Source organism: Telmatherina bonti (genome assembly GCF_933228915.1).
Source record: "Telmatherina bonti genome assembly, chromosome: 13".
Classification (NCBI taxonomy): domain Eukaryota; kingdom Metazoa; phylum Chordata; class Actinopteri; order Atheriniformes; family Telmatherinidae; genus Telmatherina; species Telmatherina bonti.
In genome coordinates, this window is record NC_136611.1 from 14,478,174 (window position 1) to 14,495,188 (window position 17,015).

Below are 17,015 nucleotides of genomic sequence, written 5' to 3' on the forward strand. Positions count from 1 at the left end.
GTAAACCAACAGATGTAAATAAGTTGAAATGGTGATAAATAAAGTTGTCTGTTTGTTCAGCTTCTCGCTCATTGATTGACAGCGTTGTATGTGGTGTTACCTGTCCAGGGTGTACCCCACCTCGCGCCCGAAGGCTACTGGGATGGACTCCAGCTCCCCCACGACCCTTGATCAGATTAAGAGGTTCAGATAATAACTGAATGAATGAATTCATGTGGTACCACATTAATAGAAGTAATGCATCAAAATGGATCAAATGAGTGGACCTGAGGGAGCTTTTGTCTTTAAACAGTCTGATAGCCTGAGCCACAACAATTAAAGCACTTTCATGTAACTCTTGGAGGGTTTTTTACTCTAAGTTTATTAAAGGAAAGGTACAAATATGAACTCTGTGTGATTTGATGATACAAATACAGTGTGATATTCATTATTATGTTAGTATTGAAGAGTAGCATGAAAAAATTAGCCTTTTAAATTTCCACAAAGCAGATAATAATGTCTAAATGTATTAGTTTCCACTGAGATATGGTAGTGAGGTTTAAAAAGCAAATGCATTGATGCAATAGCAAAAGCTGCACTGCTGCTTGAGAGACTCCAAAAACATCTCAGTGTGGACGAACCTCACCGTTTAGCCTTTCAAGCCAGAAGTACAGTGGATGGATTTTTGTCTGCAGTAACTCACCTGGTCTAACTTAATTTTGGCATGCATGGAGTTTAGCATTACTAAGTCCTGATTTAGCTGCTACCCAATGAATGTGCAGAATCCTGTGGTCCTCAGTCAGGCCTTACTCCACCTTTGACAAGACATTTGCCAAATGACAAGTCAAGCATTTGGAATTGTTTTCCACAAAACAAAAGGCGACAGAAGCTGAATCCACATTTCATCAACAATGAATGGTTCCTTCAGCTTATGTATGTATTCTAGATGGATCGGAAACAACTTTTAAACTCTCACGAGGGAACTCAGAAGAATCATCTGGAATTTTTGTCCAAAGCACCTAAATTTAGAAGAAATAAATCATATGACGATGATTTAATATGTCGTTGTTCCTAACTTCAGTAATCACATTGTCATTAGTAAATGTGTGACCGGATGCTGTCAGAACTGAGTCATGTCTTTTATTTAGCTTCAGATTGCAGATTGTGGGTCTGCATGGTGGTTAGCACTGCAAGCGCACAGCAAGAAGGGTCGCTGGTATGAGCCTCAGCTTGAGGGGGGGTTGAACAGTGGCCTTTCTGTGTGAAGTTTGCATGTTCTCCCCATGTATGCGTGGGGTTCTCTCTGTGCTCTCCAACTTCCTCCCACTGTCCAAAGACATGCATGTTAGGTTACTTGCTAAGGATTACTTCCCACATGTAAGTTGCTTTGGATAAAAGGGTCTGCCAAATGACTGTAGAGTAGAATAGATTTTCTCTGCTCTTTTGCCTGCATTTTCCTGCTTTGCAGACTTTTCATGGCGGGTGACTAATCAAAGAACCTTAATGGAAGGTTCCACTCAGGAGTGGGATTTGCTGTAATATCTGTGCATTTGGACATTTTAGGATTAGTGTTATGCACCAATGGTAAAAAAATAAGAAAATAAGTCTATGGTCTGAGCAAAGCAGACAGGACATCAAGCAAAAAGAAAAGTGCAGTGAAACAACAGCAAACAAAAAAAGGTAAGTATTGCCAAAAAGGAAGGCTAAAAAGCCCAAAAACCAAATGTCATTTAGCTTGCAACATTTTTTTTTACGAAGTAATGTAATTTAGTACTTGAAAAGGAATGTAATTATGTTCTTTGACATTCCTCTAATTATTCAAAAGCAATATTAAGAATTCAATATAATAATTATACACTCACTAGCTTTTAAACCATTTGCTGGTCGACAACAGACCAAAATGTCCAGTGAACTGCAGTTTACTAGACCAAAGAGCCGTGTTGATGTTAAAGACAGAACAGGCGGACTGGTTGGAGCTGGCAGAAATGTAACAGTAACACGGTTCACAAAGGTATACAGAATACCATCTCTGAATGCACACGTCCAATCAGATGCTCTACAGTAGCAGAAGAGCAAATCTTGTCACTGCTGTCAGCTACGAACAGGAAACTGAGGCTGCAATTGGAAAAACTGGAAAACTGGAAAAAAGCTCTCTGGTCTGATGAGTCTTGATTTGAGCGGAGACAGAATTTAAAGTGTGTGTGTGTGTGTGTGTGTGTGTGTGGGGGGGGGGGGGGGGGGGGGGGGGGGGGGGGGGGACGACACACGACACTATTTTCCTTGCACATTTTGAGCCCTCCGACTTGAAAGCGAATAGTTAGATCATGAATGTGCAACCAAAAAATCTGAAGCAACTGTGTGATGCAATCATGTCAATTTGGAGCATTAATAGAGGCACAAACTAATAAAGCCGTTCTGTAGCAAAAAGCAGGTCCAACCTGGTACCAGCAATGTGCACCTAACAGATGCCTTTTACATAATGTGAGCACCATACAGAAGTAGTAATCTTCAAGAGGCTCCACTCTGTACCTGAATGAAAACATGTAACATCTGTGCTGTTGCCTCATTAAATGTGCAGGACTGCGCTCTATTGGTGGGACCTGACTGATACTTAGCTATTTTCCCACAACAGATTGTAGGTAGCAGAGCATCAGAGTCTGAAGGGCATTCCTTACTCTGGTTGCCTTCTAATTAGACTTAAGGGCAGATCGGAGCCTCAGAGGACCTGAAAGGGAATTAGGTATGAAGGCAGATGGTGTGAGATGTTATGGGGATGGTGGAAATGAAGGATGGAAAATGAAAAGGGAGGTTCTGGAGAAGGGTGGAGACTAAAGAGAGAGAGGATGTGGTTGATTTTTACTCATGTAAGGCCACTTCAGCCCTCAGGTTTGACTCCACTTTTGTAAATGAAGACACAAACAATTTATCAGTCCAGTGCTCCCATTTCAGATGCCCAGCTGCTGGTGAGTGTAATTTCTTAAAAAAGATTTCTACCTACCTATCCTCCAACTAAAACTCTATATATTTTAAACTGCTTTTTCCTCATCGTCGCAGGTCTCAGGACCTTCTGTGATTGGCTGACTGTAAGATGTTCAGCTGAGATGTTCAGTTCATTGTGCATTTGATCAGACAAAAGACTTTCTGATGGGTCATGAAACAAGAGGTTTTAGCAACAACATAATATGTAAGCAATAAAACTATGCAGTGCTCCTAAAGTGTGTTATAAATCCCTTCTTTTAGCCATACACTGTTTTGTAGGTCATGATGGTCTGAAAACAGGCATGCATGCACACAGACACACACACAGCTTGTGTGACTTTGGAAACATAAACAAATCTTTCAGAAAATCAGGCTTACCTGAGCTATAAAGAGCCAACTGTGTCGTGAATAAACTGATTATGGCAACACACACACTCAGGGTGGGGAGACGCACAGAGAAATGTTTGTTTCTGTCACTTCCCACCTTCAGCATCGTGGCGCTCAGAGTGAACGTCAGGTCAGGTTAGTTCTCCTTCTGTGCATTTTAGAACAGCCAAACTAAACCCGAGAAGCAGTCCAGCAGCATTACAACCAGGACCGGCGCTGGGTCATGGTAATGACATAAGCTGCATACAAAACACTCAGACGCATCAGGACACAATTTGTAGGTGAGTACTCTTTTTTTATTCTGCTTTCACTCGAGTTGGTCTTTGCATGCATCTCTTTCTCTTTCCTCTGAAGTGACTTTTACAGATCATTTCTCAACATGGATGCAAAAATCTTCATTTGAGGTGAGATTTTAACCCTTTAACTTTTTCCATGTTTTTTCATTTTTTTTGTACAAGAATAAACAGATTAAATGTTTCTTTTTAAGCAAATAGTTGAGATGTTAAAAAGAAGAAGTTAATAATAAATTAACAACAGTGAAATGGTTGAAAATTTGAAACAACAGTGTTAAAACAAACACTTAGTTTGGGTTTAACATACTCAAACTAACTGGTAGAGATGGTTCATCAGGCAGGTTTATTTCCACAATTTTTAAAGAAATTAAGTAAAGTCACTGCAAGTTTACATCTACCAAATGGTAGACCTTAAAGGATTAATGTGAATAATTAATTATCTCTCACAACACTGAGTAACAGGCCTTAAGAATACCTGAGGCAAATAACTGGGGCTGTGAAATATAGATTATTGATTGCTTAAGTTGGTAATTCAGCCTGTATTTCACTCATTCCAAACGCAGACATCCATTCCCATTTGGTTTAATGGAAATATTGGGATGCTGTGTTACATGTATGTTAAAAGAAAAAAAGAACTTAAACTGGAAAATAAATAAACATGAAGAGAGAAACAGGTTTTAAAAAATGTTGGAGAGGACACATTTGATGCTATGACAAACCAGTCGTTCTGAAAATGAGTGTTTTCATTACGTAGTTTTTCCTCGGAGGCATTCAGGTGTGGACTGCAGACCGGGCAGTTTGGCACCTGGACTCTTTCACAGCAAATCCATGCTGATGTAATATGTGCAGAATGTGGGTTGACATCATCTCAATGAATTTAAGCTTTTTTCATCAAAGACTTTTGAGTCTCAGCGCATCTTGTCCCAAATCTGAAATAAATTCTTCAGCAGTTAATGGTGCCTTTGTAGACCTACAAGTAAGTTGCCATGTGTACTAATAAACCCTCATACCAGATGCTGGTGTTTTGGTCCCCATATCATTTAGCCGAGAGAAAGTAGCATCCATATTTCTACAAACTAGATCAGCTTTCGGTTCAGTTTAATCTCAGCGTTGTTCTGGACTCTGCTTCACTCCATCTGGAACCTAGAAGAACTCGTCTGTGTTCCGCGATCTTACATGTTTTTATCTTGAAGAGACAAATCATAATCAGTGATCATTTTCGAGAGTGTTTTCATCCATTGTTTTCTAAGTGCAAAGAACTGCATTATGTTTTTATGAACTGCATTAATCATATTTTTTCTTCACTACAAAATGATTTTGATAAGAAAAGTCCCTTTTTACCTTCATTCCCTTTATAAAGGATCAATTCTTGATGTGAAGAACCAAATATTTTTTTTAAAAGTCTTTTTTGTCGTTTTTTTTAGGGAGCTTCGGAGCTTTGGAAGTGAACAAACACATTTGTTCACAAATAATGAATGTTAAGACACTGTGAAGGTTCTGCAAGTGGATTGGACAAGATGATAAAAGCAGGAGGAATTTGACAGATGCTTCTGAACTGCATTTCGGGAGCAATGTGTCGCTCATCTCACTACATCAACACATGACAACTGTTTTAAGAGTATAGGAACATTTTAAAAGACAATCCACCATGTTCAAACGGTGGCTGCTGGCTCTGTTGGCCCGTTTCTGTCTCATCTTGCTGGGACTCTGCTGCTGTTTGTTGCTGTTCTATTTCCTGGTTTGTAAACCTGCATCGTACAGCAAACAGCATACGCCGCTGTGGTCTGGAGGTGCCACCAGTAAGGAAAGATACATGGCTTTGTTACAGGAGAGGGAGGACTCTCACAGACATTACATCAACAGCCTGACAAAGCAGATAGCCGAGCTGAAAGAGGCCCTCCAAGAGAGGACCAAACAGCTCCAGGAGTCCCTGGATAAAGCTAAAACTAAAGGGATTCTGCCACAGGGACTGGAGAGCCTCCACAAAACCCCAACACAGACCGACGTGAAGGTAGGGCAGCAAAAGAGCAGAGGGTGTAAGGTGCAAAGAAGATGCAGTTTTAATGTGTGTTGATGACATAAATCTTATGTGACATTGTGGATGTCATGGTAAATTTTACATCATGTCCTGCAGGAGTTCTTTCGCTCCCAGCTGAACCAGGCGGAGGTGAACTCAGGTGTGAAGCTGCCCAGCGAATATGCACTGATTCCTTTTGACACTTTCACCCTGCAGATGTAAGTGGTACAGTTGACTGTCAGGACATCGAGAGAGTGCTCTGCAACCCTTGTCTGACATTAAACCTCATTTCATGCAGGGTTGCTTCTTTGTATAGTGAGATTTCTGTCGTGTCCCTCAGGGTTTACCAGCTGGAAACAGGGCTGACGAGGCTCCCAGCCGAGAGGCCTGTGAGGAAAGATCGCAGAGACGAGCTGATTGGCACTGTGGAAGCAGCTCTGCATGTCCTGAACGGACCCCAACAACATACAGACAATACCAGGCGCAAGCGGACATATTCTCCCTCTGATTTCATACAGGGTGAGAGAAGGCTCACTGCATCCATTTCTTCTCCTCCTAAACTCACACATGAATTTTACTTCTTGTTTCTGGCCAACTTAAACGTTATAATCCCTGCTGGAACACACCTGACTCAGACTCAGACAAGCTCTGCACATATCTGCCAAACATACACTGATGTGAATCAAGTACATTACAGTGGGAACACTTGGAAAACCTGCAGGACAGCGGCCATCGAGGACCAAGATTAAGGATCTCTGAGCCACACATATATCTTTGGGTAGAAGTTTTAGTGAGTAGAGCTGGAAACTGAATTTGATGATGCACATTGGGTAAGTGATGCTTATGCGGAAGGAGAAGTAGAGTGTCTTTTTATAATGTGGTTCAGCAAGATGTCAGATTGTCAAAAAGAACAGTCCCTCACAAAATTACATACAGATACATATTATACGTTTTCTGAATACAATTATTTAATACAGATTAGAAAATAATTTAATGGTAAAAAAAAATCATAGCCAATAACTTATAAGGTGAGATGAGTAATTCTTTAACATGCTCATATGTGGGCTAATGCATATAAGGTGAAACATTACCTGCTGGTAATTGGAGTAATTTTTCTACAAATAAAATGTTAATATTTATCATTTACAATTATTTTGTTTATCATTTACCTCTTTATATGTAATAATGTAAACATCAGCGCTTATTATGGCTCGTCTTTTCAGTTCTTGTTCTGTTGTAGCTGCTACAACAATTTCCTGTCCCTCTTGGGGAAATAAAATCATTCAGATTATCGCGATCGTTTAAAGAAACATTACAGTCCTGATGAGAATGATCTCTTCCAGCACTTCTATATTCTCATCTACTGGACACAAAGGGTTACTAAATGGTTAGATGAGTATGAAAATAACTAAAACCTTTGTCTTTAGTGTGATTTTCTGTTTCTAAAATCAATCCTTTCCTGCCTGTTGCAGGGCTGACTCGCACAGAACGGGACAGAGGAAGCGTTTATGAGCTGACTTTTAAAGGCGACAGTCTGCAGGACTTCACACAGCTGGTACTCTTCAGGCCATTCAGTCCGGTCATGAAGGTGAAGAGTGAGAGCATAAACACACACAGTGTGATCATCAACGTCATCGTGCCGCTGACCAAGAGGGTTGAAGCATTCAGGCAGTTCATGAAAAACTTCAGGTAATACCACTTGCTTACACAAACATACTGCAGCCCTTTGATACATTATTTATTTAAGAGTTTAATAAGAAAAAAAACTTATGAAGTTGTCCGTGTTTTAGATGTGTGGACCAAATAAGTTTACGTCTTTTTGACTTAGGGAAGTTTGCATCCGGCAGGATGGCAGAGTTCATCTCACTGTTGTCTACTTTGGCCGTGATCAGATAGACCAGGTGAAAGCTGTGCTGGATCAGACCACCAGGTAATGTTATCTCAGTAACTGTGGGAAGACATGTTAGAGAGAGAGAGAGAGAGAGAAAAGAAAAAAAAAACACTAAATGATACGGAATAACTTACCATATTTATTTAGAAATGACAGAATTTGGGAAAACTGTTTTAAATGTGTTGCATCATGACAGATCAAGTTCAAGTTCAAGTTCAAGCTTATTTATATAGCACATTTCTACAGCAGCAGCTGCTGTGCTGAACAGCAAAGCAACAAACAACACTGCACAATTTAAAATTAAACACTGCACATTTAAAAATAAATAAAATCTGGACACAAAATAAAATTTTAAAACAAATGTTAAAAAAAATTAAAATACATGGATCAATATATGTTTATGCATACTTCTAGAACTTGGTAAATATATGTTTGTGGTTCTTGTTGGCTTTACTTACTCTTTAGTTTGGCTGGCTTGTCCTTCCTTTTTGTTCTCCTCTTGTCTTAGTTTTTAGGGTCACAGTGACCTAAAAAAAAGAGTCAAACTGCAGAATCCAGACTGAATAAGGAGGTCATAAAGTCCTGAGTCATTAAGATCTGATTTACTACAACACCCTGTTACAACTTTCCTGCAACTCTAAACATAGTTTTATGAATCACAGAATGATTACAATACATCTCAGACAGCATTTTAAAACTAAAATGCCAGTTTAATCATTGCAGGTATCCTTATGGTCCAGATATTCACTTGTCATAGGCTCTTTGGCTTGCTGTTCTTTACATCAAATTATGATAAACCAACATGAAATCATTACAAAATGGAAGAAATATTTTTGTCAGACCAGACAATATGTTGGCTGATGATTTTATATCAGTCTGAAAACACCCAGTGCATTTTGCTTCCACAGTTGCATGCTGATATACTGCTCCTATCAAACTACTGATGACAGGTGTCACTCTTGCAGACAATAAAATAATGCCGTAACATTGAGCCCTCGTTCTTTGAGGTGCTTTAGTAAGAAGTTACTGGTTCTCAGACCAGCAGTATCAGAGGTAACTGGTTGATTCTTGTTTATATTTTCCAGTTTCTAGTTAAACTGAACTAAATAATCCCAGATACTATCAGTCTAATACCATTAAACACAACTTTGCTTCATTTTAATTTGACCAAACAACAAAATGATCATGCATCAAGTAGAAATTACAACTGAACTTCTAGCTTTTTCTTTAAAATGTTCTATCATGGGATTCAGAACTCAAGAAAGATTATTGAAGTCCATGTCTTTTAACAAGTAAAATCAAATCTGTTTCATGTTTTACTTCTCAACTATCCAGCCTAACATGTGACTGTGCTGCACCACAGATATTTTGTCCTTCAGATTAAAAATAAACAGAGAATATAAGTGTTTTAGAGCTGCAGGCTAATAACACACTGATGCCGCTCTGCAGACTGATTTACGATATGCAATCTCTCACACGAAAGCTGCAAAGATAACATTTTGATGGCAACCATGTTTTATGTTATGCTTAAAATACTTAAGATGCAACATTAGCTTTTGTTAACTGTAAATCTGCAGTTGTGCAACAGTCCAGTCATGCTGAACATCTGCAAGCTGATTGGAGCTGCCTAATTAAACACACATGACAGCTTTTTGTTTTGTTCTGGCCCTCAGGGAGACTCGGTTCAGGAGCTTCACACTGATCCAGATGAACGAGGAGTTTTCTCGTGGGCGAGGCCTTGATGTGGGTGCCAGAGCTTGGAGGCGAAGGCAGAACGTGCTGCTCTTCTTCTGTGACGTTGACATCCACTTCACCGCCGACTTCCTGATATCCTGTCGTCTGAACACGGAACCTGGTGAGAGAATAACAGTGAATGGTAAAAAGGAGTTTTTCAGCATAATTTACTGTTACGACCCCCGTGGTGTCTTGAGGAAAAAGGGGGTTGCAACACAAAAGAAAAATGGCCAAAAAAAGGTGGGATTTTTTTTTTTTTTTTTTTTTTTTTTACAAAGGGAGTCAAACCAAAGGGGCAACTTAAAACATCCTGTGATTGGGGCAAAATCCACTATTTAACAAAAACTCCAAAAGCTAAACCAGAATTCTGTAATCACAGACCAAACAACCAAGGCAAAAGACAGCAAATGTCAAAGAGAAACCAAACTCCAATGTCTGTGAATCCACAGCTCTTTAGCAGTCAATGCAAAGCAGAATGTGGCGAACTGAGTCACAAACCAGACAAAGCTGCCCTGTATTCCAGGGATAACAATCCTTAAATATGCCATGTCCTCGTGTGGGCAATGGGGGAAAAGCTTGTAATGTTGTCCACCAATCCTGAGCCATAGTGGTACAGGTGGAGCAGAGGGGTGGCAGCCAATCATCTGTGGTCTCCGGAGTCTTTCCATTTGCATGAAGCCCTGCAGACCAGCAGACTCAGGGCCATAACATTACCAACAAATCTTTAATAGATATTAATGGTTTCCTACTTTAGCCTTTTATTGTATAAGCCCAAAGCAGCTTAGAGTAAATATGCAGTTGATGTTGGAGATGATGTTGCTCCCATTGAGGCCCAAGACAAATACAATGATGTGGCTGAGTGGTGATTTGTGACTTAAGTGCAGGTCATAAAAGAGGAAACACTGTCTTTAAAAATGCATTTCATGGTGCAGAGCTGGCACATGCGCCCTGATATCATTCGTGCCTTATTAGCATCACTTCACCTGAATGCTGCCCCAAAGACAGCCTAATCTCATGCAGGCACTTTAAATGGGCAGGATGTAATATTTCCGCTACTTAAAATGGACTTCTTGATGCAACAGGTTAAAAAGAAAAAGAAAAAGAGCCTATATTCATTGTTGTAGTTCGTTTTATGAACAAATTGATCAGATAAACATATTTTTTCTCATGCTGCTTCAAATGAAAGAAATAAAAAAGGAGTTATTGTGTTTCCCTTCCACTGTGCAGTAAAGCACAAGGCCAGTTCAAAATGCATGTTTAGGCTCTGTGTTTGCCTTATGGAGGAAAGAAACTCACCAAAAAAATAGATAAAAGACAAGTGGAATTAAACGTCAACCACCTGTTTTATTGTTTTGACATGGAACTATTAATCTATTCTTATTTATAAATGTGATGAATTCATTACACTCACATTCAAAAACATTTCAAGCTTATAAAGCTTAAAAATTAAATAATCCGAGATAATATTTAGACCTTTTCACAAAATGCAAAAAAATGAATAGACATGAGCCTTTTGATGTAATGAAGACAAGTACAGTTTGTACAGGAACATTTATAGCATGGTTTTTACCATATAGGAATGCACTGTAGGTACTTGGGTATGTCACTTTGAGTATGTACTCTGCAGTTACAAATAGCTGCACACACCTGGGCGCATAAGATGTCTTGGAGTACGCAGGGTGGGGTGTGATCGGGAGTAAAAGATTTTTGACTGCAAGTTAAGCAAGTCATGCATCTCATTCTTTGCATGCTGTCTTATTTTGCTGCATATGCTGAATAGTAATGACATTTATTTTACTGTGACAGTGAAAATAAACAAAACGTGAGATGGAGAAGTTACATCTTAGTGTGCGTCATCAGTACCTCTTGTGTTTAGTCTGCAGAAGAAAATGGTGGCATTGGACAGCAAAAGTCACACATTTACAGTACCCACGAATCTCTGTGGTTCCATAATACATAATCAGAAAAACAGAATATTATTTAACATGCAGAGGGAGCAATAAATTTATATTGACCTGGGGAATAAAAGACTCTTCTCCTCTAAACTGGCATATTTATGTGGCCTTTTGTTGGAAATCAATGATGTAGTGACACAGGTCAGCACAGTAACAAACTAAGTTAACTCAAACATCCAGGTGATGCGAAAAAACACTTTGAGGTAAACAAGATTCTGACTTCTTTTAATGAGGAACATCACATGTGATTATAGCTTAAAAAGCAACTTAAACTCTTATCAGAGTTGATCTTAATGAGGCTGAAATAGATCATCACAAGCTCTTTAGGCAACTTTAAAGTTTGATTGATCTTTGTGAACTATGTTTTTAACAGCATAATTACTTCTGGAGGCAACGGAGACGCATGAGGAATTTGAAGTCAAAGTTGTTCCTTCAGAGAATCAGAGTAGAAAAGATGAAGTCACAAGACCATCTTAGTTTTAGATTTACTTATTTAGTTGCTTCTGCTGTCTAAGTGCAGATAAGAGCACAAAACATGTTTGGTCCTGAACTAAAAGAAATAACCCTTCTGAGCCTGTTGCTTCCTTCATCAGTAAGTTGTCATGGTTGCCTTACAATAACTGCTCCATAAAAGCTCATCTTTGTTCTGGTTTGGGGGTTCTTGCCACCCATACTAACTTCCCAGTTGTTATGCAGGTCACTCCAGTTAAACCTAAGGCTGCTGGCAGAAATGAAAAGCACGTTCCATCCTGGCGACGAAACACTTCTTCACTGGGATCAGAGAATATTGACTTTTGTTTATGTCTGTTCCTAGGAAAACGAGTGTACTATCCTGTACTCTTCAGTCAGTATAATCCATCCGTCATCTACAGCAATCACACACTCCTGCCTTCTTTTCAGCAACAACTGGTGGGTAAAAATAGCTCTAAACAGTATGACCGGAAAAATCAGCTGATAGAACAGGTTAATTCTGCTGCTCTTCCTGTCTCAGGTTATACGGAAGGAAACAGGATTCTGGCGAGATTTCGGGTTTGGCATGACTTGTCAGTACAGGTCTGATTTCATCAACATAGGTAAGGAGTTATTCCAAAGTTCATGATTTATTTCTGTTGAAAGAAATAAAAAAGTTAGATATTTAAGTGATTATTAGTGGTAATATAATGTCACAAGTGATATGTTTATATATATATATATATATATATATATATTATATATATAATATATATATATGTATATAATATATATATATATATATATATATATATATATATATATATATATATATATATATATATATATATATATATGTACATGTATGACTGTAATGATTTCCATGTTTAAACCCTCTTAGTCTTATCTGCTTACCTTGTTTTAAACATAAAAGACAGCAATTGAATTGAATTGAATTGAACTGAATTGAATTGAATTGAATTGAATTGAATTGAATTGAATTGAATTGAATTGAATTGAATTGAATTGAAGAATTTCTTTTAATACTTGTGGATACAGTTATGATTTCAAATTACATTGTTCTTATTCATTTAACAAAGTTTTTGTTATGAAATTGTTCATATTTTTCAGCTTATCAAGTGCAAACCTTGGGTTATATAGGACCATGCAGATATTCAGTTATTGTTTTTTCGAAATACAAGAATTTTCCACCCAACAAAAATGCAAGAAAATAACAACCAATCACCTCTTTGTCATTTTAAACCCAAGTTAATGTGGCTGTTTTTCTTTTTCAGTCATTAAAATAATGGAAAAACTGTCAGCTAAACATATTTAAAATCAAAATTATGCTTAAAATTGTGGAAGCAGTTAATAATTTATTGTTTTCTGCCACTTTACTAATAATTACTCAACTGTTAGGTGTAAACATTACAGTTAAACAAATTGTATATTTAGGAGTCTAAGTAACATTAAATGCTTACAAATCTCTCTACAGGTGGGTTTGATCATTCCATCAAAGGTTGGGGTTTGGAGGATGTGCATCTGTACAGGAAGTACCTACACAGCAAGCTGATGGTCATACGTGCAACATCTCGCAGCCTTTTTCACTTGTGGCATGAGAAAAGCTGTGCAGATGAGCTTCCTCCAGACAAGTACAAGATGTGCATGCAGACCAAAGCCATGAGTGAAGCCTCACACGGCCAACTGGGGGAGCTCTTCTTCAAACGGGAGATTGAGTTCCACCTGAATTCCCAGAAACAGACGAACGGACGAACCTGATGAAGACAACTGAGTCAGAGGTTGTGAGAAGAGATTATTCATTGTTGATTAGTATTATTCTTGAATAAACCTAATGCTATTTTGGTATAAAATAATGTTTTAGATAGGAGTGAAACTGCTTTAGTGTATGGGGCACAAAAGGAAGTGATGTCAAGAAAACTTATGTTTGATTTTCTTTTTTCATTTTTTTGACTAAATAAAATTACTCTGTGATTTTTTTTTTTTTTTTCAAAATCTGCTCGATGGGGGTCTCTGAACTGTCCTAATAAACAAGAAACAAGAGGAATTGATCAAATGAACATAAATAAGATGAAATTAATGTTTCTTTTGTTTGTCACTAGAACATTTTGAGGTCTGCCAGGGGTTAATAATAAAAATAAAAACCCCACGTAATCAATTTCTGTTTGCTCCCATCTGCAGCCAACACTAGTTCAATGTTGGCATCACATCAGGACAACTGATACAACTTTCATCCCACCACATGAACACGGTTGGCTTCTGTGGCCACGATCAGTGTGCCGTTTAAGCGTGAAGAAGTTGAAATAAAGGTCAGCATGGATAAGTCTAAGGTTACGGTTCTCATCCAGAAAAGGTCGGAGTCTTCCCCTCTGGTTGGGAATGAGTTGGTGCATCAAGTGGACAGTTTTAAGTATCATCAGTGATGGTGATATGGCAGAAGAGATGATCAGATGGACTGAAGCATTGTCAGCATTAGTGAGCGTGCTGCAGCCGTCTGACAGTCCACTATGGAGGAGAGAGAGCTGAGCTATCGGAGGCAAAACTGTTTATTTACCAGTCTATCTCCATTCAAATCCTCATCAATGATCATTAAATTTACATAGTGGCCAAAATAATGAGACTGTGGATACAAGTGGATGACTGGAGCTCCCTTCCAAAAGTGGCTGGACTTAGTTTGAGAGATTGGGTGGAGAAAACCTGGATTAAAGATGCTGGTCCTCAATATTGAAAACACTCCACTGGTATGGTCCTAAGGGGTCTGATTACGATGTCTCCTGGTTGCCTCCCATTGGAGGCAGACATGTTCTACTAGAAGGGAATCCCAGAGCAGACCCAGGACTTGCCGGAGGAAACATCTCAGGATCCCAGGAGTGTTGCTGGGGGGAGAATGAGTTTGGATGGTTGGTCAGAATGCGGCTACTGCTTTGTAGTTTAGTCTTTCACTGTACATAAATACATGTTTTCCACATAAAATTTCAGTTTAGGAAAACCAAGTTACTAATATAATGTAGAAGATCTGGAGTCAAATATTGTGCAGTACAGCAGGTATCTCAAAAATGGGATAAGTCCAAGTCCTGCACTCATTTATACCACTATGTATCTTACTTTTAATTTTGTTCCCATTTGTGATGCCAAGTTGTGGCACAAAGTTAACTCAGAAGGGACTCGTGTGTTTAAGAGTTTTAATTCCACGACAGGAAACAATGTTCTGCCATGCTGTGTCAGGTCATCTTTCTCCATGTCAGTCTCACTAAGATGTAAACAAACGACATTACCTTTGCAGGATTACAATTATCTCTGCAACAGAGATACTTAATATCCTTCCATGCATTTAAAATGAATATGACAGAGGACTCACTCTCCTCCTGAACATGTAACAGTTTAATTCCACTCAACATTTTAGATAGTTTACATATTACTTCACTCAGCATTAGTTTGAATATTTAAATCTTTAAGATAAAAAAAGGGGGGGAGAGCATTACCAACAAGTTTACATTGAACAGTCTGAAAACTTTGCATGAATTCATCTTTTGAACGACACTGAGGAACATCTGTTCCTGATCAATACAAAGCACTAATCAGGTACTGACTGGAAACGCGTTTCTATTAATAGTCCTGTTGATGCTGTAACTGCGTTAAAGCTGAGGATGAAGACAGGGAAGGGAGGAGTAGCTCTGCATCAGCAGACTGCTGTCGTAGCGCCAACGCTGGCACGCGATAGGCCCAGGACTCCTATTACCCCCGCAGCACTTGACCCTGGCTTGTGCTGCCTTTAAATAAAACTCGGAAATTTGACATAACAATAAGTACACTAACAAACAGTTGAATAAATAAGAAAGATGGAAATTTTGAAAAGTTCATGACTTTATTAACTTGACTAACTTTGATCACATTAGATAAATGCAAGGCAAGGTAATTTAATCTGTATTGCACCTTTAATATACAAGACCATTCAAAGTGCTTTATGTAGAACAAGCATTACAGATATTGCAGTGAAAGCACTAAAAGCTGGTAAAGGACAGCAAAAAATAACTAAAATGATAAAACCATGAATCAAAATAAAATTAGCCAACAGGTAAACTGTGACTGTCTATGTGAGCCTTTTATTTAGGTGTACAGATTTGATTTTAAAAAAAAAAAAAAAAGAAAGAAAAATAAATCAGAAAAACAGGAACAACAATGAAATAAAACATCCACAGGTTTAAGTGCGTTGCTCAAATGTATTAATGTACAAATGTCAAAACTGGGAAATTTGCTGCATTGGGACAACCAAACAGTTGTAGATATTTAAGCCATGTGTTTTTTCCCAAATGAAAAAGGAGAAAAATTTGTGTTTACAAATTTCTTAAATCAAGTATTTCAATCAGTAATTAGCTTGATTTCATATTAAAATTTTTTTTTTTTTTTTTTTTTTACCACAAAGCCATTTCTGTCTTCATATGAAATTAAGATATTCTTATATGGCATCAAAACTTTTATTAAATTAAATTTACCAAGACTTATGTGAAACTCTCTCGTTCCCTTAGAACAGTATTTTGAAATGATGTTGTAAAATAAACACACATTAACTAAATAAAGCAAATTGAACTAATCTGAATTTATCCATTATGTTGTGTTATCTAGTTTCCATATCGTATGTACATCCAAACGTTTTTAAGTTTGTAAGAGTTTTAAAACTTTTTTTTTTTTTTACATCAGCCTTTGTTTGAAAATGTAATAATTAAAAAAAAATCAAAACAGACAGAAAATTAAGAGGCAAAACATTTCAAATTCACTCACTAGTTACCCAATTCAACAACACCAATAATGCTTCCCTTTGATACACTAATTTGTATTCTTTTGGTATAGTGTGTTCTCATATATTCATATATTCAGTGTGTTATCTTGATAAGCTAAACAAAAAAGATTATAACTAACTAACTAACTAACTAACTAACTAAATAAATAAATAAATAAATAAATAAACAAGCATCTACTAGTTATGTGGAAAATCCACAACCTAATTTCAGTAAAGTATGCATTGATGTTAAAACTGTATCATTCATTTGAAATGAATAAGAAACGGGAGTTTTACAGTGAAGTTCCGCATCAGGCTGTAAGATTTCCCAGCCGTCTTTGAAGGCATCATTAATCAGGCTCGTGAGGAGCGCTCGTGTCCGCGTCTCGCCGGTAATGGCTCATCTGCTGACAGGACGGGTATTATGAGCTGAAGAAACTTCGCTGTTACGATGGTTTGTGAGCAGCTGCTGGAAGGGTGAGCGGCTCTTCGCGTGTTTTCTGGTGATTTTTTTTTTTTTTTTGGATTAGTTGTA

At 38.0% G+C, this 17,015-nt stretch overlaps 1 protein-coding gene across 1 annotated transcript; it reads left to right on the forward strand.

The window, feature by feature from the left end:
• Positions 1 to 5,286: 5,286 nt before the first annotated feature.
• LOC306764453 (chondroitin sulfate N-acetylgalactosaminyltransferase 1-like) lies at positions 5,287 to 13,464 on the forward strand (the record flags this gene model as incomplete). The annotated part of the gene is made up of 9 exons (XM_079251627.1): positions 5,287 to 5,649; positions 5,773 to 5,873; positions 5,996 to 6,174; positions 7,128 to 7,344; positions 7,484 to 7,585; positions 9,220 to 9,401; positions 12,050 to 12,144; positions 12,227 to 12,308; positions 13,181 to 13,464. 9 exons carry the CDS (start codon positions 5,287 to 5,289, stop codon positions 13,462 to 13,464), a joined length of 1,605 nt encoding a protein of 534 aa, XP_079107753.1.
• Between the last annotated feature and the right edge of the window lie 3,551 nt (positions 13,465 to 17,015).